Genomic DNA, 23,351 nt, shown 5'->3' on the forward strand with positions numbered 1-23,351 from the left:
GGGTCTCAGAAATTTAACCCCTAGTGATCAACATGTCGTCTAGCGACAGGTTAGCTAATTCATGTTTATTGAAGTCTTTATTGTTCCCCTTTCCCACAGTTGGGAGCAACGCGTGGATCTAAGTGGACGTGTGTATTTTGTGGATCACGTGGCAAAAAGGACGACATGGGACAGACCAGAGCCTCTTCCCCCTGGGTAAGCAGTGCTTTATCTTAACTGCTATGCTAGTTCTACTATTTTGGTAGCCAACATTCAGGCAGCCCATTTGCAAATGTCCCATTACCATGCAGATTTAAATTGGCCAAGCATATGTGCCTTTCCAACAGAACATAGGATGAGATATGGGCAGATAAATTTCAAGCAGTCATATGTAGTCTTTCTTATTACATAAACTCCTGTTTATATTCTTAGCTTATCAGATATTTCCCCCATTTTCTGTTATTTTCAGATGGGAGCGTCGTGTAGATAACATGGGGCGAATCTACTATGTGGACCACATAACACGGACAACCACGTGGCAGAGGCCCACTATTGAATCTGTGCGAAACTACGAGCAATGGCAGCTTCAGCGTAACCAGCTACAAGGGGCTATGCAACAGTTCAACCAAAGGTTTATTGTTGGGGTGAGCACCCTTTACTGCCTCATTAAAGTATTTATTTTCCTAGAAATCAATTTTTTCCTTTTGAAATTTATAACTGATAAAACATGATTTGGAAAAGAATTGCAGTTTGAGCTCTAGCTCTCCTGAAGAAGTCCTGCTGACGTCGAATAAACCATTTTTAGCTTGAAATCGTGTGGACCGTAATTTGTACAGCAGCGCAGGTGATGCCCACAATTCCAGTTTTAATAAGACCATCTCCAAGCAGCTTGATGTTCCTGTGACTGCAGTTGCACTTATTATTCAGAAATTTAAGATCCGTGGGACTGTAGCTAACCTCCATGGACGTGGCCGCAGGAGGAAAATTGATGACAAATCAAAGAGACGAATAATAAGAATGGTAACAAAAGAGCCCAGAAAAACTTCTAAACAGATTAAAGATTAACTTCAAGCTCAAGGAACATCAGTGTCAGATCGCATCATCTGTGGTTGAATGAGCCAAAGTAGACTTCATGGGAGACGACCAAGGAGGACACCATTGTTGAAAAAAAAAAAATCGTAAAAAAGCCAGACTGGAACTTGCCAAACTACATGTTGACAAGCCACAAAGCTTCTGGGAGAGAATGTCCTATGAACAGATGAGACAAAAGTGGAACTTTTTGGCAAGGCACATCAGCTCTATTGTTTACGGACGGAAAAATGAAGCATATCAAGAAAAGAACACTGTCCCTACTGTGAAACATAGAGGAGGCTCTGTTATGTTCTTGGGCTGCATCTAGCACAGGATGTCTAGAATCTGTGCAGGGTACAATGATATTTCAAGACTATCAAGGGATCTAGAGAGAAATGTGCTGCCCAATGTTAGAAAGCTCGGTCTCAGTAACACCCAAGAATGGCTAAGAGTAAAACATTGGACTATTCTGAAGTGTCCTTCTGTGAGCCCTGACCTATATCCTATTGTGCATCTTTGGAAAGAGCTGAAACAGGCCGTCTGGAAAAGGCAACCTTCAAACATGAGACAACTAGAGCAGTTTGCTCTTGAGGAGTAAAATACCTGTTGAGAGGTGAAGAAGTCTCATTGACCGTTACAGGAAGTGTTTGATTGCAGCGATTGTCTCAAAAGGTTGTGCAACAAAATATTAAGTTAAGGGTACCATCATTTCTGTCCAGGCCGATTTCATTAGTTTTATTTTATTTTTTTAAATTCTGTAGAAGCATGGTTGACAAGTCTGACTTTCATTTGTTCATTTTCATAGATTTATTATTACTTTTGTCAGATTCAAGTTATTTCTGTGACCATTGTGGGTTTCTCCTTCGCCTCATTGGGGGACACAGACCGTGCGGGTGTATGCTGCTGCCAATAGGAGGCTGACACTAAGTGATACAAAAAAAGTGATCTCCTCCCCTGCAGTATACACCCTCCTGCTGGCTCTCAGCTAACCAGTTCTTGCTTAGTGTCTGTAGGAGGCACATGGGTCTGTTTCAGACCCCAACGTTTTTATTTTATTGTTTACTTTTCTGTAAATTTTTATTTTTTAATTAACGGAGTGAAGGGGGCGACGGTTCCTTTCAAGGTTCCGATCTCCCCCGAACCATCAACAGGCGAGCACGGCGAGTATACCTCCCCGTACCCTCTCCTGCGACGTGGGAAGCCATGCCTGAGCTCACTTCAGGGGCGACGGTTCCTTTCATGGTCCCGATCTCCCCACACCAGCAGCAGGCGACCACACGGAGTGTCACCTCCATGTATCTTCTCCTGGAGCCAGGCCTAATGCCGGACAACTGGCCCTGTCCACCCGGACTGAACTCCGTGGCTGTACAGAGGCCCCTCTCTATGGCGTCCGAGCAGCCCCCACTGTCCCACCACTGTGAAAGCGGATGGCACAAGGAGGCGGACGGTTCCTCTCCACCTCCCTAACAAACGGATGATGGATTGAGTTTTATCCCTGCACCGTCCACGCTGCACAGAACAGCGCTGAAACCCCCATCCGCGGCGGCTCCATGCCGGGACGCGCATCAATGGTGAGTGGATCCATCTTCAGTGGGATATCCACATGCTGACAGGCAGCCTCAGCCACTTCCCTGTGGCCCACCTCTCTGAGGTAACGCTCTGGATGGCTGCAAAAATTTAGTCCCCGGCTTCGGCCGATTTGTAGGCCGCATCCTGGATGTCTTGCCTGGAACGACTCACTGGTGACGTCCGCCGGCTACCGAAATTTAGGCCCCGGCTTAGGCCTATTCAACATCGTGTCTGTGGCTCCGCACCCCAAATTGGCGCTTCTCGCTCTCTGCGAGATTTTATCAACTCTGCAGCTCGGTGGCCATCTTGGTCCACCCGGCCAGCTCACACTGGGGTGACAGTTTTTTTGCATTAAAGGGGCACATCGACTCTACATCAGTACCCGGGTAAGGAAGTACCTGGCCTTAAAGGCACACAACTAGTAGTCCCTGGTCTTAAAGGCACATGACCAGTATTTCCTGGTCTTAAAGGCATATGGCCAGTATTCCCGGTCTTAAAGGTGCATGACCAGTATTCTCTGGTCTTAAAGGCGCATGACCAGTATTCTCTGGTCTTAAAGGTGCATGACCAGGATTCTCTGGTCTTAAAGGTGCATGACCAGGATTCTCTGGTCTTAAAGGTGCATGACCAGGATTCTCTGGTCTTAAAGGTGCATGACCAGGAATCTCTGGTCTTAAAGGTGCATGACCAGGATTCTCTGGTCTTAAAGGTGCATGACCAGGATTCTCTGGTCTTAAAGGTGCATGACCAGGATTCTCTGGTCTTAAAGGTGCATGACCAGGATTCTCTGGTCTTAAAGGTGCATGACCAGGATTCTCCGGTCTTAAAGGCGCATGACCAGTATTTCCTGGTCTTAAAGGTGCATGACCAGTATTCCCTGGTCTTAAAGGCGCTTGATCAGTCCGAGGAGCCCTCCGCCGCCGACCCCAGCTTTATCCTCTAGTTCCCCTCAGTGGACTTCTTCACTGACCAATCCATGGTTCTCTGACCAAGAGATTGAAGCCCTCTGTGTACCCTCTGTGTTTGGAGTGCTCGCAGGACCAATATACATGGTCCCTATCCTACATGGGAGCCGTCGGCTAGCAGGGGCCGCAAGTATTCTAGAAAAGTGCAGGCGTCTAGAAACATACAGGCATCTAGAAAACGGAAGTTTTTCGTTTCCTGCTCCCTCACCAATGATTTGATGACAACAAGGCTCTGAATATGGATTGGATATTGCCTGAGCTTGCCAGAGCTTCAGAGACTAAACTCCCTCGAGAGCATTTGCCATTCACTTCGGATAAGCGATTCACTGGACAGAAGCCTCTACGTGGGATGCCATGCCTGGCCTGTTTTTTAAGGGCGACGGGTCCTTTAAAGGGCACCGATCGCCCCACACCATCAACAGACAAGCACACGGAGTGTCGTCTCCAAGTTTCCTCTTCTGCATCCAGGCCTAACGCCAGACAACCTGTCCTGTCCACCTGGAGACCTGAACTCTGTGGACATATAGAGGCACCCTTTTTGGCGTACGAGCTCCCCCCTCTGCATCACCACTATTTAGCGGAAGATGCAAGAAGGCGGACAATTCCTCTCCACTTCCCTGTTAAGAGGTTGATGGATCGAGAGTTCCTAATTTTTATCTCTGCACCGTGAAAAGAGGAGATGGCAAGAGACTATGACCTGCTGGATGCAGCCGCACATTCTGCCATGGGGCAGATTAACCGGGTAGAATCTCCTGTGGTATACCTACCAGTATCCCTACCCGATGGGTCATCAATTAAAAATACCACGGACTGTCAGATAGCAGATCTGGTTCGTTCCGTTTTGCGGCTTCGGGTCCAGCACTCTATCCTCCCTAGCGGCCGCATGGATTGCTAGAGCAATGGTCTCCTGGCTGGAGACCTTAACTACCTTGATTCACACCAGCAACAACTGGCCAATCAAATCCTTTGAGCGGGAGACTGACAAAGGATTGTATAAGGATTGTCCAGCACAGTCTAGATCTAAAGGATCTTGGTTCCAAACAGGGGAACGAAAAGTAAGATCGACCCTGGACCTCAAACTTCTAACAACCTTTGACATGGTCCTCCTTCTTTGGATGGAGTTCCTCCGCTCAGCCATTACTTCAACAGAAAAAGGTGCAGTTTCCGGCATCCATCGACATTCGGGTTGCTTGCCCTCTGCAAATATTCCTTCGCCTTTCCATTCGTCAACAGCATTTTCAAGTCACAACCTTGTCCTTCGGCCTTGCTTCCGCACCCAGAGTGTTCGCTCGGGTCATGGCGGATGTCATGTTTCTCTTGCACTCTAGAGGCGTGCTCGTCCTGCCCTGTTTGGTCTGTCTAGCCGCCCTTCCAGGACTACGCTGAGTCGTCTATATCTCTTGCGATACCTTCTCTCCTGGGCTGGCAGCTACACTTAGACAAGTTCTCATTTCCAGCCCAGCAGATATCCTTTTTGAGGATGATCCTGCACACTTCTAGAAGGATGGTAATTCTTCCTCGAGACAAGGTCATGGCCCTTCAACAGGGAGCTCGCGCAAGGAGAGTTCTGAGGACTTGATTACTCCCCCCCTCATTTCATTCGATTTGCTAAGAGAGTTCTGAGGAAAAATGGTGATGACAATGAAAGTGGTTTCCTTCGCTCCGCTCGTTTTCAGCAAGTCAAACAGACTTTCAGACAATAGTCTGAGCTTCTTCATCCAGGGCCTTTTTCCCGGTTCAATGGTTATTAGTAACTACCAATGCCAGTCTTCTTCTCCCCATCATTGTTCTGGAGATCCGAACGGTAGTCTTACAGCAGGTCCACTGCCTTCTGGCGGGTCACCCTATCTGAATTCAATTGGATAATGCCACGGCGGTGCCTTACGTCAGTCATCTAGCAGGTACCCACGGTCAGGCGCCATGACCGAGGTACCTCACTTTCTCTGATGGGCCGAAGTCTATTATTATTCGGTGATCTCGGCAGTATATATCCCAGAAGTAGAACTCTGAACGGCAAACAAATTCAGCCATCAGGGTTCCGCCTCAAGTCAGTGGGAACTTCACCCCGAAGTCTTCCATCAGATCTGTCCTTACTGGAGCTCTCCAGTTGTAGGTGGGATGACATCCAGACTGAAGGCCAATGTACTCGAGTTCGTGGTTCGGCCTCGCGATCCAAAAGCCATCGCTCTCCATGCTCTGGTTCTGCCGTGGTACCAGTTTCCATAACTCCCCTTCCACTGCTTCCGAAAGCCTTTCGGAAGCAGAAAGGGGCCCCAGTGATCCTCAGAGATCCGCACTGACCACGTCCGTTTTTTGTTTGCGGAGCTAGTATCTTCTCGCCTTATCTCAGCACAACTGCAAGTAGGGACTTTCTCACAGGGAGTTTTCACACGTAGTTCTTCCCTATCGCATACCGTTAGATCATTGAGACCTTATTATTCCTAGGAGCCTTACAGTAGGCTCCTTTTTCATCCGGGCAGACTTTACTATCAGGGAAAGTCGTCCCGTTCTCCTCTGCGATATTCTCACTCTGACGAGTCTTCGGAGCTAGCTTCTCTGCTCTTTCAGACTTTTTTCCCTTATTACCTTCGAGGCAAGGTTGTCATCAGGCCATCTCCATCCCTTGTTACCAAGGTGGTACTGTATTACCACTGTTATGAGGGCATAGTTCTTCCCTCATCTCTTTTGGCTCCAGTCCACAAAATAGAATAAGATCCCCCATATTCTGGACGAAGTGAGTGCTCTGAGTAGGTACGTCTTGAGGACGGCGTCCTTCTGAAGGTTGGACGTTTTATTTGGGCTTCCTGACGGTAGAGGAAGGCTTCCTGACATTTTCAGGAAGGGTTTAGCCGTTTCATCGACTGTGATAACATGGTGAATTCTTTTCACCATCCAGGAGTCCTTCCGTGTTAGATGTCAGCCTATCTCCTTGTCTATCAAGGGTTCTAGGCACCAGGCGTCGGCAAGCTTGCGGATTCGTCCAGTCCGCATGCATTCTTGAAGCACTATAATTCCCACACTTTCACAGATGTGAGTCTGGGCAGGCGGACTCTGCAGGCCGCGGTGGCGCACTTGTAAGTAGCGGTTACACAGGGCCTGATCTATTGTTGTCCCCACCCAGGGACTGCTTTGGGACGTCCCACGGTCTGTGTACCCCAATGAGGCGAAGGAGAAATAGGGATTTTTGTGTACTCACCGTAAAATCCTTTTCTCCGAGCCATTCATTGGGGGACACAGCTCCCACCCTGTTATTAGCTTATGCTTGTTTTTTATAATATGACATGCTATACGCTCATATATTGTTATTGATCTCCTACTGCTTTTGCACCGAACTGGTTAGCTGAGAGCCAGCAGGAGGGTGTATACTGCAGGGGAGGAGCTAACTTTTTTTGTATCACTTAGTGTCAGCCTCCTATTGGCAGCAGCATACACCCGCACGGTCTGTGTCCCCCAATGAATGGCTCGGAGAAAAGGATTTTACGGTGAGTACACAAAAATCCCTATTTTTTGTCATTAAACGAGGGGTACCAACAATTTTGACCACGTGTACATACTAGCTTCAATTACTTTGTGGTTTCTACGTTGTTACTTTTTCTTCCAGACTTTTATTCACAGCTACACTTTTTTATTATATACACAGAACTGTGCAAAAGTTTGAGGCAGAAAAAATGCTGCAAAGTAATAATGCTTTCAAAATTAGAAATTTTAATAGTTAACATTTTAGTAATTGATTAAAATAGCTAATGAACGAAAGAGAAATCTAAATCAAATGAATATTTGGTGTGACAGCCCTTTGCCTTCAAAACAGCACTAATACTTCTAGGTACACTTGGACACAGTTTTTAAGCACCTTGGCGGTAAGGTTGTTCAAAACATGGAGAACTAACCACAGATCTTCTATGAATGTAAAATTTCTCAAATACTTCTGAATCTTCATGTAATCCCAGATAGACTTGAAATGGCGGTCACAGAACCCTGATCTCAACATCACTTCCAACACTCATTGTCTTTACACTGAAGCTAGTTCTTAACCCCTTCACCCCCGGAGCTTTTTCCGTTTTTTCATTTTCGTTTTTTGCTCCCCTCTTTCCCAGAGCCATAACTTTTTTATTTTTCCGTCAATATGGCCATGTGAGGTCTTTTTTTTGCGGGACGAGATGTACTTTTGAACGATACTATTGGTTTTACCATGCCATGTAACAGAAAACGGGAAAAAAATTCCAAGTGTGATGAAATTGCAAAAAAAGTGCAATCTCACACTTGTTTTTTGTTTGGCTTTTTTGCTAGGTTCACCAAATGCTAAAACTGACCGGACATTATGATTCTCCAGGTCATTACGAGTTCATAGACACCTAACATGTCTAGGTTATTTTTTATCTAAGTGGTGAAAAAAAATTCCAAACTTTGCTAAAAAAAAAAAAAAAAAAATTGCGCGATTTTCCGATACCTGTAGCGTCTCCAATTTTCGTGATCTGGGGTCAGGTGAGGGCTTATTTTTTGTGTGCCGAGCTGGCGTTTTTAATGATACCATTTTGGTGTAGATACGTTCTTTTGATCGCCCGTTATTGCATTTTAATGCAATGTCGCGGCGACCAAAAAAACTTAATTTTGGCGTTCTGATTTTTTTTCTCGCTACACCATTTAGCGGTCATGTTATTCCTTTGTTTTTATTGATAGATCGGGTGATTCTGAACGCGGCGATACCAAATATGTGTATGTTTGATTTTTTTAATTGTTTTATTTTGATTGGGGCGAAAGGGGGGTGATTTGAACTTTTATATATTATTTATTTTTTATTTTTTTTTAATATTTTTAAACTTTTTTTTTTTTTAAATTTTGGCATGCTTCAATAGCCTCCATAGGAGGCTAGAAGCATGCACTACACGATCGCCTCTGCTACATAGAGGTGAAGTACAGATCACCTCTATGTAGCAGAAATGCAGGTGTACTTTGAACGCCGACCACAGGGTGGCGCTCAAACCAATCGGCCATCAACAACCATAGAGGTCTCAAGGAGACCTCTGGTTGTTATGGCAAGGCACTGCTGATCCCCGATCATGTGACGGGGGTCAGCGGTGCGAGCAGCATCGGCCGCGCGACTGGGAGCGCTAGTTAAATGCCGCTGTCAGCGCTTGACTGCGGCATTTAACTAGTTAATGAGCGCGGGCGGATCGCGATTCTGCTCGCGCTCATTGCGCGCACATGTCAGCTGTACAAAACAGCTGACATGTCGCGGCTTTGAGGTGGGCTCACCACCGGAGCCTACCTCAAAGCAGGGGATCTGCCAGCTGACGTACTATTCCGTCTGCTGGCAGAAAGGGGTTAATTACCTTGGTTGTGTTTACGGTCGTTGTCCTGCTACAGAATACATTTGAAGTCAATCAGACCCCTCATTATTCTAATGCACTGTGGAGACTTATCTGCCTGTATTTCTCTGCATTGAGGACACCATTAATCTTGATCAAATCCCAATTCCATTTGCTGAAATGCATCCCCAAACTTGTAGTGAACTTCCACCATGCTTCACTGTTGCCTGCAGACACTCATTATTATACCTCTCTCTCCAACCCTTCCATAAACAAACTCCCTTCTGTTACAGCCAAATATTTCACAGTTTGACTCCTCATTCCAGAGAATCTGCTTCCATTTTTTTGCACCCTAGTTCCTATGTTTCTGTGCATAGTTTAGCCACTTGGCCTTATTTCATGTCAAATTAAATTTTTCCTGCAGTTCTGCCATGAAGACACTTCTGGCCAGACTTCTCTGAACAGTAGATTCCTATTCTGAACTAGTGGCACTCCTGGGCATCTGATTTTGAAAAAAGTAATCCTGATGTGTCTTCATCTGCTGCACTAAGTTTCCTTGGCCGACCACTACGTCTACTGTCTTCAACATTGTCATTTTTTGGTGTCTTCAGTGCTCAGAAATACAGACAGATACTTAACCACTATCCAAAAAATGATGCAAAAGGGTGGTCACACCTAATATTTAGATTAAGATATCTTTTTTTTTTTTCTTCATTCACTTTGCTTCTTCCACATATGCCTAAACCTTTTGCACAGTACTATATGTATGGGAATATATATTAAATTATAATATATTGCTATTTTACCTCTTCTAGAACCAAGAATACAGTCAAAATAAAGAGTATGATCCCCTTGGGCCCTTACCTGCTGGATGGGGTAAGTGTGAGCAATGTTTAGTTCTACTTTTTTTTTTTTTTTTTTTTTTTTTTTACTTTTTTCACTATGTAACCATTGAATCTTTTGCTTCCCTAATTTATTGCAGAAAAGAGGACAGATGGAAATGGCAGAGTATATTTTGTTAATCACTCTACACGGACAACTCAGTGGGAAGATCCCAGAAATCAGGGGTAAGTGAAGTAGCAGGTGAATAGATCTGTTAGGGAGTTTGGACCCTATAAAAGGCTTCCTGCAGTGTGTATTGTACTTTGTTTTCCATAAAAAAAATTGTTGTACTTGAAAATAAGGTCTTCCATGCAGCCTTTCTTTGCTATGGGCTCAGTACACTGTTGACCCTCACAAATTACAATTCTCCACAACTCCCCTTAAGTTTATAGTTTTCTCTTTTTTGGAGAGATGCCTGAATTGAATCCTTAGCCTTACACTTACTAACACTGCAGGATCCAAGAGCACAAAGTACCAGTGTATAGGAGCGTTTTCATTCACTTCTCCTGTCTGCAGCGGCTGCTTACTGCACATAGGATCACATAGAGGGCTGTGATTGCTGAAAGGAGAGAGGGTTGAGAGCGCGTTCTGTGTGCCTGGCCGACATTTTCATCTCCCTCTCCGATTATCATCAGCTACTTTATGATCCTGTGTGTCCGCGACTGGAGATTGGGATGAGAACACTGTGTAGCCTCTCGACTCCTGCAGTGTCTGTGTGTGCAGGGCTCAGGATTCAAATCAGGCCGCGCTCCAAAGCGAGTGCCGTCAGTCAATATTGTGGCTTATAATTGAGCAGCAAAACCGTGCACTGAGCTCTCGGCCATCCTGCGGGTGCACCAAGGACCTTCATTTACATATCTAATAAAACATGTTTGTTTTCATTTTTTAGTAAAATGAAATGAGCCTATTAATTTTACGTTTGGGGCTGACTGACTCCCTTTAGAATACAAATGAATTATTTTTTACATCTTTTACAGAATAAGCCACCCCCTCCTTCATTTTGCCATTTTCTCTTTTAAGCCGAGAGGTGGCATTGTTACAGTAGACTTACAAAGCCAGACTTGCATCACAATTTTGCCTTGTTGTGCACCATATACTGGCCACTGTGCAGTGTTAACCCCTTCACGACATCCGCCTTACATGTACGACTCCTTTAGTTCCGGTCACCACGCTGCATCGTGCAGTGAGAGTGTTAAGATTGCTGCTGTCTGACAGCAAACCATCCCTGCACGTTACCTTGGTGGGGCTGTACCGTCTGAGACCGCATCAATCATAGCAGTCAAGATGGATGGGGTGATCCCGACTTCACCTCTGGTGATGAACTCTTTTGGCGCAGATTGGCTGAGCAATTGTTACCAATGACCAATCGTCGCCAAAAACTGCACATCCATCTTTTTCTCAGATTTGACGTGCAGGGCTTTTGTGTAAATCCTCTGTGTACCTGAGTGAAAGAAAGATCATCGATGGCCAGTGCGATCCTCCTGCAATTTCCTGCTTCTGCTATGTTTCCTGTGCAGCGTGCTGTGCGACCGATCTGTGATCACAGCAGCTGTTCCTAAATCCCTATTCCAGCACCCCCCATTCCTGTCACTCGAGCACCATCCTCCAATCGCCCCAATTGTATTTTTGTGACACTAATGTGTGTTTCGTGTGCCCGCAGCACTCTGATCAGAATCTCTGCTGATTAGAGTCTGCGCCATGGGACTTTTTTTTTTTTTTTGCTATAGGTAGAGGATTGGACGTCCGTGTTAGTGAAGTCTGATTTTCTAGTATAAAAAAAATAATCTACCAAGCGCCAAAGTAAGAAATGTATGTCCGTTATAGACTGGAGTACTTTGTCATTTGTGCCACCTTTGTGGTGTAAATTATGATGAATTTGTTGACCATGCTCCCTGCCTTCTAAGCTCTGCTGACTTAGATTTTCATAAAGATGGCTAACGCCGCTTAATTTTTGCGGTAGTACGAATTGCATGAAACTGGTCCCCATTCCTCAACATTTTTCACCAGAATTCTAGCATAAAACTGATAATTCCCAATAAAAGGTCCGATTAATCAAGGCAGGCGCTGTTCATACTGTGCTGGAGTTAGACACTCCTCATTCATGAAGAGCTGAGATTTCTGCCGTACGATACGCTGCAGCTCCATCTAATTCGTCAGAGCTCGGAGAAACTGGCGTGAAAATGGCAAAAATTGCAAAATTTTGGCAAAACTCCCGAGTTACACTTCAATTTTGCGACTTCCCAAAGCATACACGCCTGAATTCTGTTGTGAAAGCTTTGATGAATTGGGCCCAAAGTGTTTTTTTATTTTCTGCCCTTGGATGTCATTGTTTTGTCTAGTTTTGTAGAGGAAGTTGCCCACCGCATCAACACGCATTCCCTTTTTGAACCATGATTTGTGCCTTAACCTCTCCTTTATGGTGATTGTTTTTTTTTGGTGCCATGTGTATAGATGTGTTCATGTTTGTTGTTGTGTATTTCAGGCAACTAAATGAGAAACCATTGCCAGAAGGCTGGGAGATGAGGTTTACAGTGGATGGGGTTCCATATTTTGTAGATCACAATAGAAAAACCACTACCTATATTGATCCTCGGACTGGAAAATCTGCCTTGTGAGTTATCAATTATTGTGACAGTAAGGCGAGGGCAGCGACTTTGTTTCTGCAACATGAGCGAGGAGAAAAAAAAAATGGTTAATAGTATACAAGTCTTGTGTGACCAAAAATCTATCAGATCCTAAGTTTTGTCGACAGGCATATTATGTCACATGCCACATTTGCAGTCAATAAACACTATGTTGCACTACCAAAATCTGTGCATCTCTAGCCTTCCACTTTCCTGTCACTTGCTACTTTTTTTTACTAGTTTTTTGCTTGTTAGTAGTGATGAGGGAGCGTACTCTGATGAGGTGTTATCCGAGCATGTTCGGGTGCTAACTGAGTGACTTCTGCGTGCTCGAATAATATGTTCGAGTCCCTGCGCCTGCGTGTCTCGCGGCTGTTTTACAGCAGCAACGCATGCAGGGATTGCCTACAAAACAGACAATCCGTGCATGTGTTGCGGCTGTCGCACAGCCCCGAGATATGCAGCCGCGTGTGCTCAAACATATTTCTTTATCGCCTCTCATTGGGGGACACAGGAACCATGGGTGTATGCTGCTGCCACTAGGAGGCTGACACTATACAAATAAAAAAAGTTAGCTCCTCATCTGCAGTGTACACCCCACCGACTGGCATTATACTCTTCAGTTTAGCTTGGTGTCAGTAGGAGGTGGACACGGGTCTTTCAATAGACCCTTATCTACCTCAATGTGCGTCGTTTTCTTTCAGGTTTTTCCGGAAGGGATACAGGGTGAGCAGTCACACCTGTATTCCCACAAGCGGACTAAGAGTACGGTGTGTACTGCCACCCCGTATCCTCATAGATCCCTCACCAGGACCAAGATCCTAGCACACAAGCGTGCTCAGAAGTCCGGTCCTGGCTCCGTCCCCCTCCCACTCGCCCACCAGAGCCTGTCGGTTGGAGGAGACGAGGACGTCCATCAGCTCCCTGGACGTCTCACCCCCTTTTAAGGTTAGTACCGGCGTGGGATGTTTAGGTGAGTATTTCCCCTATCCCGTCCCAGATCCTTATTGGGGGGGGGGGGGGGGGGTTCTTGTTAAGGGCTCCCAGACGGTGACCTTCTCTTACCCGGTCATCGCCCGTATCCTTTGCGGCGCGGCCGATATTTTATCGGTGATCCTGGAGTTCCAGCATTTTTCCCTATTCTACAAGGGCCTTCTGCTCTCCAGTGCGGGGCCCCTTCTGGCCGCAGCGCTCTTTTCCCGTGACCAGCACCTTCTTTCTAGACAGCTCTTGGCTGCCGTACGCTCCTTTCCGTGGCGCACTACCAGCGCTGAGGGTTTTCACTGGGCACAGTCCTCAGTGCGGCAGCCCTGCAGTCTATCGCGCCGCTTATCGCTGCGGCGCATCGCTTCGGCGCCGCAGGAGGTGCTTATCTTCGGCGCCCTTCAGCGACGCAGCCTAGCAGGCTGCGGAGCCTGTGCCGCCAGCCTCCCGGCGCGGCGCATTGCTCCGGCACTCTATACCGGCGCCGCAACTCGTTTTCCCGGCCGCCGGTCCCTAATTTAGACCCCGGCTTCGGCCGGGGCCTACTTCCGGTCGTCGGATCCCTCACTTCCGCTTCTGCGGGCGGGCTTTTTCCCGCCCGACATACTGTGTCCTGCCCACCGGCGCCTCTGCGTCTGGCTCCGCCCCCTTCCTCGTGGGACTTGTCTGGTGTGAGCATCGCTTCACACCACAGCAGCAGCAGCAGCCCTTGCAGTGCCTCACGCAGCGTGCCACGCTCCTTCGCCCGCATCCTCTGTGAGCTCAGCATTGCAGTATACAGCACCTCAGGGGATTTCTCCACCGAGGACAAGTGGGACATCTTCCAGGACCAGGTCCGTGAGTAGCTGCACTGCAGACTGACACCCCCCTCTGCCCACTGTCCTCTAACCAACTGGCATCTTCAGGGTCCCTCAGAATGTCTACCTCTAAAGGGGGCCGCTCTCGCCCTCCTACTTCTTCTTCATCTACTGCCTTAGTCACGTACTTTGCATGTTCGTCCTGTAACAGCAAACTTCCCTCAGGTCAGTCCTCCCCGCTGTGTCAGTCCTGCAGCAACCCGATTGTTTCCACCGCCCAGGATCCCCCGGCTGTTCCGCCCGAGAGTGATCCCCCCATCCCAGGCTGGGCCGCCTCTCTGTCACAATCGGTGGCCGATTTAACACGGGTGTCTCAAACCCTGGTGTCCGCGCTGGATCGGTTACCCCTGCAGACCCCTGCAGTGGCCAGCGGGTCGCAGGAACCGCCGCCCGAGCCCTCCTTGATTAGCCACAAAAGGTCCAGACTGGAACGTCGGTCTGAGTCCTCTTCTCGTTCCATCTCGCCGCACGGCCCTCCCCCGCGGTTGGTGTCCCACCGATCCTCCTCCCCTGAGTCAGGCGAGGCATTATCTGATGCGCCCTCTGAGGATATTTCGGAGCTGGATCCTAACCTAATCGCCACCATGCGTGAGACAGTCCAGAACCTCATTGGGGCAATAAACCAAACCTGTGGCATCAAGGATCCCTCTACGGAACCCACAGATCAGGCGGTTTCGTTTAGACGGGCCAAACCACCTTCTAAATTTTTCGCTCCTCATCCTGAATTCGAGGAAATCTTGTCCAGAGAGAGAGAGAGAATCCGACTAGACGCTTCCAGAGGGGTAAACGCCTGGGGGTGTTATATCCTTTTTCACCAGAACTTACCGCCAATTGGACGGTCTCCCCCTCGGTGGATCCCCCTGTTTCCAGGCTGTCCACCAACACGGTGCTTCCACTGTCCGGCGGAGCATCTCTGAAGGATTCTAACGATAGAGTTATAGAATCCTTCGCGAAATCTGCTTTTGAAGCGGCTTCAGCGGCTCTATGTCCAGCTTTTGCTTCCACTTGGGCTTCAAAATCCATCTCAAAATGGGCCAAGGATCTTCGGCGAGGTATCCTGGACGGGGCGCCTCCCGCGCAATTAGCGGAACTTGCCAACCAGATTTCCCACGCCGGTGAATACCTGGTTTCCGCCTCCCTGGATGTCGCGTCTTGTGCGGCTCAAGCTTCCAGCAATGCCGTTGCCATCCGCCGGACCGTTTGGCTCAAGGCCTGGCAGGCGGACTTGTCCTCCAAAAAGTCCCTCACTAGTCTGCCCTTCTAGGGCTCTCGTCTCTTTGGTTCCCAGCTGGACCAAATAATTAAGGACGCCACCGGGGGTACAAGTTCTCTTCTCCCCCAGGCTAAGCCTCGTCGCCCTCCTCCTAGACGACAGTTTAGTTCTTTTCGGCCTTTTCGTCGCTTCGCTGCGTCAAACTCCTTTTCCCAGCAGCAACAGAGGCCACAGGCACGTCAAGAAAAGAAGGTGGTGTCCTTTAGGCCCACTCCGTCTTGGCGTCCTTGCTTCTCCCAGGGTAGATCCTCCAGACCCAGGACTGGAAGATCCACCTCGGCATGACTCTCGGCAAGACTCCAGCCCAACTCCCAGATTGGGCGGCCGTCTTCTCCTTTTCAGGGACGTCTGGATTTCCGCAGTAGAGGATCCATGGGTCAGGGAACTTGTATCCTCGGGATACAAAATAGAGTTCGCTTCCCGACCTCGGGATCGTTTCTTCCAATCCCGTCCTCCAAGAGATCCCGATCTAGTTCTGGGCTTCTTTTCAGCCATCGCTTCTCTGCTCAAATCCGGGGTAATCGTTCCCGTCCCAGAAAAAGAACGCTTGATGGGTTTCTACTCGAATCTTTTTGTGGTACCGAAAAAAGACGGCAAGGTTTGCCCCATTCTGGACCTCAAATTGCTGAACAGGAGAGTTCGCCTGAGACACTTCAGGATGGAATCCCTTCGTTCAGTAGTTGCTTCCATGGAGGCTCAGGAGTTTCTATGCTCAATAGATATCCAGGACGCCTACCTCCATGTCCCGATATTTCCCGGACATCACCGTTTCCTGCGCTTTGCATTGCAACAAGATTATTTTCAGTTCGTCGCCCTGCCGTTCGGTCTCGCAACCGCGCCAAGGGTGTTCACGAAGATCATGGCGGCGCTGATGGCCATCCTGAGGGTCAGAGGCTTGGTCCTATTTCCATATCTCGACGACATCCTCATCAAGGCTCCGTCCTTTGCTCAGGCCCACGAAAGCCTGTCCATTGTTCTCGACACCTTAGCCCGTTTCGGGTGGCTGGTCAACCGGAAGAAGTCCTGCCTTATCCCTTCTCAGCGCATCATCTTTCTGGGCATGCTATTCGACACTCCTCAGAGCAGAGTCTTCCTTCCCAGAGACAAGAGATCCACTCTTTGTCGGGACATACGCTTGCTCCAGGGTCCTCGGCCTCCCTCCCTCCGTTCGGCCATGAAGGTTCTGGGGAGGATGGTAGCTACATTGGAAGCGATTCCCTTCGCCCAATTCCATTCGCGACCCCTTCAGCAAGCCATTCTGTCTCAGTGGGACAGGTCTGTCTTCTCCCTGGATCGGCCGATCAGACTCTCTTCTCGGGTCAAGCGGTCCCTCGACTGGTGGCGGACGTCACCTCTCATTTCCCAGGGCAGGTCCTTCCTTCCAGTTCACTGGCAGGTGGTGACAACGGACGCCAGCCTGATCGGCTGGGGTGCGGTTTTTCGCCGCCTGATGGTTCAGGGCCGTTGGTCGTCGCAGGAGTCATCTCTGCCAATCAACGTCCTCGAAATTCGGGCCATCTTTCTGTCCTTTTGCCACAGGGAAAAGATCCTCAGGGGCCTTCCAGTCCGGATCCAGACGGACAACGCCACGGCTGTGGCATATGTCAACCATCAGGGGGGGACTCGGAGCTCCTTGGCCCTTGCCGAGGTATCCAAGATCCTCCTTTGGGCAGAGGCAACGGTTCCGGTGATATCCGCGGTGCATATCCCCGGCGTGGACAACTGGGCCGCCGATTTCCTCAGCCGCGAGGACCTCGCGGCAGGGGAATGGTCCTTGCATCCGGAGGTCTTCCATCAGATTTGTCTTCGATGGGGAACTCCGGATGTGGATCTCACGGCGTCTCGAATCAACAGGAAGGTTCCGCAGTTCGTATCCAGGTCCCGCGATCCTCTCGCAGTGGGCGTCGATGCTCTGGCCATTCCTTGGTCACAGTTCGAGCTGCCCTACCTGTTCCCACCCCTTCCATTACTTCCCAAACTGTTGAAGAAGATCAAAGCGGAAGGGGTGCCAGTCATCCTGATCGCCCCGGATTGGCCCAGGAGAGCTTGGTTCGCGGAGCTCGTCAACCTTCTCGCGGACGCTCCCTGGCGCCTTCCAGACAGGCCCGATCTGCTGTCCCAGGGTCCGATCTGCCACCCGAATTCTCGGTCGCTCAGTTTAACGGCGTGGCTGTTGAGACCGCGGTTCTAAGAGCGTCCGGCCTTTCGGACCGGGTGATTCACACCATGATTCAGGCTCGGAAGCCTTCGTCTTCCAGGATCTACTACCACACCTGGAAGGCTTACTTCCGTTGGTGCGAGTCCAACCGCGTTCCGCCTATGGTTTTTTCCCTGCCTTCTCTTTTGGCCTTCCTTCAGGCAGGACTGGATTCGGGCCTGGCTCTTAGCTCCCTGAAGGGTCAGGTCTCTGCGCTTTCCATCCTCTTTCAGAAGACCTTGGCCTCGGCCACAGGTTAAGACCTTCTTTCAAGGGGTAGCCCACGCTGTCCCGCCGTACAGGCCCCCTGTGGAGGCATGGGACTTAAACCTGGTACTGGACGTTCTGAAGGTTTCACCCTTTGAACCTCTTAGGGAGATTCCTCTATCAGTTTTATCTTGGAAGGTGGCCTTTCTTGTGGCCATCACGTCCATTCGCCGCGTTTCCGAGCTGGCGGCCCTGTCTTGCCGTCCTCCGTTTCTGGTCATTCACCAGGACAAGGTGGTCTTCCGGCCCCCACCTTCTTTTCTTCCTAAGGTGGTTTCCACCTTCCACCTCAACGAGGACATCGTTCTTCCTTCCTTTTGTCCAGCTCCGACTCATCCTCTGGAGCGATCGTTGAACAAGCTGGACCTTGTCAGGGCAGTGAGGATCTATCTGGACAGAACGTCCACTTTCCGGAAGACGGATTCTTTTTTCGTCATTCCTGATGGCACGCGCAGAGGCCAACCGGCTTATAAAGCGACTATTGCTCGCTGGATCAGTATGGCAATTTTGGAGGCTTACCGGGTCAAGAACAGAGTGCCCCCTCCTGGGATTAAGGCTCACTCTACCCGGGCAGTCGGCGCCTCCTGGGCGGTGCACCACAGGGCTTCCGCCCTACAGCTTTGCAAAGCGGCAACTTGGTCTTCCATCCACACGTTCGCCAAATTTTACAAGGTCCATACCTACGCTTCGGCGGACGCCAGCCTAGGCAGAAGGATCTTGCAGGTGGCAGTGGTGAGTCCTCTGACCTGATGGAAGTCTGTTTTTCCCACCCGTGGGACTGCTTTGGGACGTCCCATGGTTCCTGTGTCCCCCAATGAGAGGCGATAAAGAAAACAGGATTTTTGGTTGCTTACCGTAAAATCTGTTTCTTGAAGCCTCCATTGGGGGACACAGCTCCCTCCCAATGTTTCTGTTATCTGTTTTATGACTGTTCTCATGTTTACAGTTCTCAAGTTTGTGGTTATGGTTTTTCAACCTTGTTCTTTTCTCCTACTGCTTCCTCACTAACTGAAGAGGATAATGCCAGTCGGTGGGGTGTACACTGCAGAGGAGGAGCTAACTTTTTTATTTGCATAGTGTCAGCCTCCTAGTGGCAGCAGCATACACCCATGGTTCCTGTGTCCCCCAATGGAGGCATCAAGAAACAGATTTTACGGTTAGCAACCAAAAATCCTGTTTTTTCGAGCACGCCGAAGACACTTGATTAGCACCTGAGCATGCTTGGATAACACCTTATCCGAGTACACTCGCTCATCTCTACTTATTATACCAAGCAGTCAGCCATTGGTCATCTCCTGCCTTTCCTTTCTGTGTACAGGGATAACGGGCCTCAGATCGCTTATGTGCGGGATTTTAAAGCTAAGGTGCAATACTTCAGGTTCTGGTGTCAGGTAAGTACATGCCTTTTAGATGTCTTTCATTTTTAGGCTTATTCTGCCACTCTAATCTGTCACTAGAGTAATCTGCTCTGACTTTAAAACTGAAGCGTTACTTATGGCACCTCTGCATACTATCATTTGCCAATTTTCTACTTCCCTGTACTTTGCAGAAACTTTACTATACACGGATTTATCTTTTAACAATTTGATGTAAAATATCCTCAATCTCATTACAGCAACTCTTCATGCCGCAACATATCAAGATCACAGTCAACAGGAAAACCTTGTTTGAGGATTCCTTCCAGCAGGTTTGTAATGCAGTTCAGCGGAGGTCACTGGTCTCCTCGAATAAAGGAAAAGCAGGCAGCCGAGAAGAAAATACAGAGTCCTTTAAGATCAATGAAGGGTAGTGGCCTACATATCCATATGTACAGGCTGTCAAGTAAAGGGCCTTTCAGACCAATATCAACTTTGAGGTTACAGTTTGTCACCTTGCTGAGAGGGTTTAATTGATTGTATTGGCTGAAATACCCCTTTTTGGATTTTTTAGAGAATATTCAATGATCCATACATGCTAATATATCTGCCAAGATTGAGTATTTGTAATGTTTAGTGTGAGCAGAAGTCCGATATTTTTTTGTGTAAAGTTTCATAGAAATTGCTAGCAAATGATCTGTGATTCCTAAATCCTATATTTTCCCTTGGAGTATCATCACATGGGACAGCATAGTTAGGTTAGCTGGAAAGGTGGATAATTTCCCTGTCTCCATACCAAAGGTTTGCGGTCACACTGTGCATGCCAAAAGTTCTGGGAGGAAGGTTGTAAGGGCGGTTCAGGAATCTGTCGCGCCTCTGTGGGCATGCTTTCAGCAGACTGGTCAGCGTGTAGTGCACGCCTTTCTGACTAGTCCAAAGCATGTAAGAATGCGGCAGCAGAAGGTTGATAAGGTGAGTTTCACTATATACTGTGAACTTGTCCCATACAACTGGATTGTCTGTAGCATAAAAAAAATAAAACAAATGCAATTACCGTACGTCATTAGTTTATTGGTGCTGATTCTGCTGTCTAGTTCCCTTCTAATAGTTTCCGTCTTATAATTTTTAGATAATGAGCTTTAATGCACAAGATTTAAGGAGAAGACTTTGGATTATCATTCCTGGAGAGGAGGGGCTCGATTATGGAGGTGTTGCAAGGTAGCACCCTGACCTTGCCTCTAGAAGCATGTGGAATACGGCCAGGCCACTCCTAATTCATGTGGTGTTGTTGTCCACAGGGAATGGTTTTTCCTTCTGTCCCATGAAGTCCTTAACCCCATGTACTGCCTATTCGAGTATGCAGGAAAAGATAACTACTGCTTGCAAATCAACCCTGCCTCCTACATCAACCCTGACCATCTGCGATACTTCCGCTTTATTGGCAGGTTCATTGCCATGGTGAGTTTAGTATTTCTCTGTGAGATTTATAAGTAGCCCTTTGAGGTCCTTTGGATCTACTCTCTTATGGACCAATTAGAGATCATACATGATATGATATTTGGTGTTTGAGCTGGAGGAGGTGATCTCATTGACATATAATTTTGTGGTAAAAGTTTCCATATAAATTGCATTTTATTCATTGAAATCCGTGATGTTTGTATGTACGAGTCCTGTTCAGTGTTTGACAGTCTGATAAATATCTTTGTATGCAGTCATATAATGAAGACTGTCAATCACTGACAAATGTTTTTTATTTTTTTATATAGCGCTAACATATTCTGCAGCGCTTTACAGTTTGCACACTTTATCGTATGCAGTTTTCTAGGGACGTGATTGAAGGTCTTCCATATAGGACTGCATATAGAGAAATTTGTCAGTAATTGATAGTTTTCCCTGTATGACTACAGATGTGTCAATCACTTTTAGCAGCACCCACTGGACTCCTATGCATACAAACACAAGAAATTTTTGACCATGATTCCTACGATGTGTCGCTTGGTGTAGTTTTGATAGAATTCCTGTTTTCTCTGATGTAGATGTAGCAGTGCTCGGAATGCTGAGCGGTGTCCCACACCCTGATTGGTAGCTTCATGTGTACACTGTGCATTGTTAGCAAGCTGCCAATCAGTGGTGTGGCGGGGACTACACAGATTAGCTGGTCTGTTTTGCATGTATATTCTACTGAGAAAACACTGATTGTATTGAATCTAGTGACACATTCCTGCATTCCGGCTCTCTGCCCCTACAGCATGCTGCTCTCAGATTACATGGCAAAATCCTGTGACTGACTCCCTTTAATTAAGAATGAGCATTTTTCAGAATGCTCATTCATTAATTCAGCAATTTCAAATTGCTGTGAAAATGCACAAAATGATCTATTTCATCGGTAGTGATTTCCCTTTCCTCCTTTACTTAATTTTCTGATTCAATATGGGTCTCAGCCGGACCCTGATCCGCATGTTGCGGCATATCCTACGTACGTGCTCTAACATTACTGGAGTTTAAGAATCTAATGTATTACTACAATCGCTATGTGTAAAATATATTTGTGCTTCTTTTTCCGTAGAGATGTGGATGTATCTTGTGGTAACATATAACCTCTTTTCCTCAGGCTTTATTCCATGGTAAATTTATAGACACTGGTTTCTCCTTGCCATTCTACAAACGCATATTAAACAAACCAGTGGGCCTGAAAGACTTGGAATCCGTAGATCCTGAGTTTTACAATTCTCTCATTTGGATCAAGTAAGTATGGCCGCCTGTCTTCCTTTATGCAGTAGTATTTTGTGATAAAGATATTGCGTTCACACATGGTGAAAGTGGTGTGGCAGGAAGAAAACCAACTTGCCAGCCTTCTAGTTTGTCCTAGGAACGTTCCTACAGCAATGGCTTTGGAAAACTTTATTAGTTACCGTTTGATTTTAGGAGAAAATGCCAAATACAGAGGCTACTGTGGTTCATAAGAAAGCGTATGGAAAGACATGGCTCTCATCGATGTGACTTTTTCTACTTCGCTCTTTGCTTGAAAAACCACAAACAAGTCCACAGAAGACGGTATCTAAAGGTAGGAAACCAACAGATGACACGACAGCGTTACAAAATGTAGCAGGAGGCAAACGTGGAGATGCCAAGTACAGACTGATATAATAGGTGACACTATAGGACGTGCGGTTTATAAATGTCTATACGGAGGTGAACCATTAGATATGTCTAATTAGGTTGTGAGAGCCGTGTGACAGTGTTCACCAGTAGAGGATATCCACATGCATGTAATGTCATTACCGCCTGCATGATGTGATGCCACTATTACACTATTCATGACTTAATTATACATATCCTTGTAGACATTTCTAGCATGTACACCCATTATAATGAGTTACACTGTGCCTGAACTTGGCAACTCCATATTTTATTTGCCTCCTTCTCCATTTGTTACGCTGTAGTGTTACCTGTTGGTTTCTCACTTTAAGTAATTTTAATTATTTGTTCTTTAATAAAACTACTTTTTTAATATATTATGCTTATCGTTGCACACTTTTTTTTTTTATTTCTGTGGGCTCATATTTACTATTGCACTGAACATTTTTGGATAAGAACTCCATGTATACCAGTATATTTCCTGCCCAGATGACTTTATACATCCTAATAGTATTGTGTTTGTTGGTATTACTTACATGTGCCATGACTCTTTGCTCCATTTGCATGGAGGTCTGTATCTGTACATGTGAGCCAATACATATTGTTATTCATAGGGAAAACAACATAGAAGAGTGTTGCCTGGAAATGTTCTTTTCAGTGGATAAGGAACTTCTTGGGGAGGTTAAAAGCCATGACCTAAAGCCGAATGGCAGCAACATCCAGGTTACAGAAGAAAATAAAGAGGAATACATAAGGTGAGATATCTTTCTGGACTGTTTTCTATTAATATAAATTTGGGTTTGTTCTTCATGGAGGTGACTGCAGACAAAATGGCACCACAGTAAAACGTCCTTTTGGTGCTTTACAAGGTTTTGCAGTGATTA

At 47.2% G+C, this 23,351-nt stretch overlaps 2 protein-coding genes across 4 annotated transcripts in view; one reads left to right on the top strand and one right to left on the bottom strand.

Annotated features, from left to right (window-relative positions):
- LOC138664928 (uncharacterized) overlaps positions 1–23,351 on the bottom strand; it is a 386,930-nt gene that overhangs the window by 301,537 nt on the left and 62,042 nt on the right. The window lies entirely within an intron of this gene.
- ITCH (itchy E3 ubiquitin protein ligase) overlaps positions 1–23,351 on the top strand; it is a 159,670-nt gene that overhangs the window by 127,628 nt on the left and 8,691 nt on the right. The window contains exons 9-19 of the mRNA XM_069751972.1: positions 100–195; positions 449–623; positions 9,706–9,766; positions 9,873–9,957; positions 12,255–12,383; positions 19,293–19,365; positions 19,590–19,661; positions 20,459–20,547; positions 20,628–20,787; positions 21,941–22,074; positions 23,082–23,222. Coding sequence (XP_069608073.1) covers positions 100–195; positions 449–623; positions 9,706–9,766; positions 9,873–9,957; positions 12,255–12,383; positions 19,293–19,365; positions 19,590–19,661; positions 20,459–20,547; positions 20,628–20,787; positions 21,941–22,074; positions 23,082–23,222 — 1,215 coding nt within the window. The remainder of the gene's footprint in view (positions 1–99; positions 196–448; positions 624–9,705; positions 9,767–9,872; positions 9,958–12,254; positions 12,384–19,292; positions 19,366–19,589; positions 19,662–20,458; positions 20,548–20,627; positions 20,788–21,940; positions 22,075–23,081; positions 23,223–23,351) is intronic.

The sequence above is a fragment of the Ranitomeya imitator genome, chromosome 2 (assembly GCF_032444005.1).
Source record: "Ranitomeya imitator isolate aRanImi1 chromosome 2, aRanImi1.pri, whole genome shotgun sequence".
In the NCBI taxonomy this organism is placed as follows: Eukaryota; Metazoa; Chordata; class Amphibia; order Anura; family Dendrobatidae; genus Ranitomeya; species Ranitomeya imitator.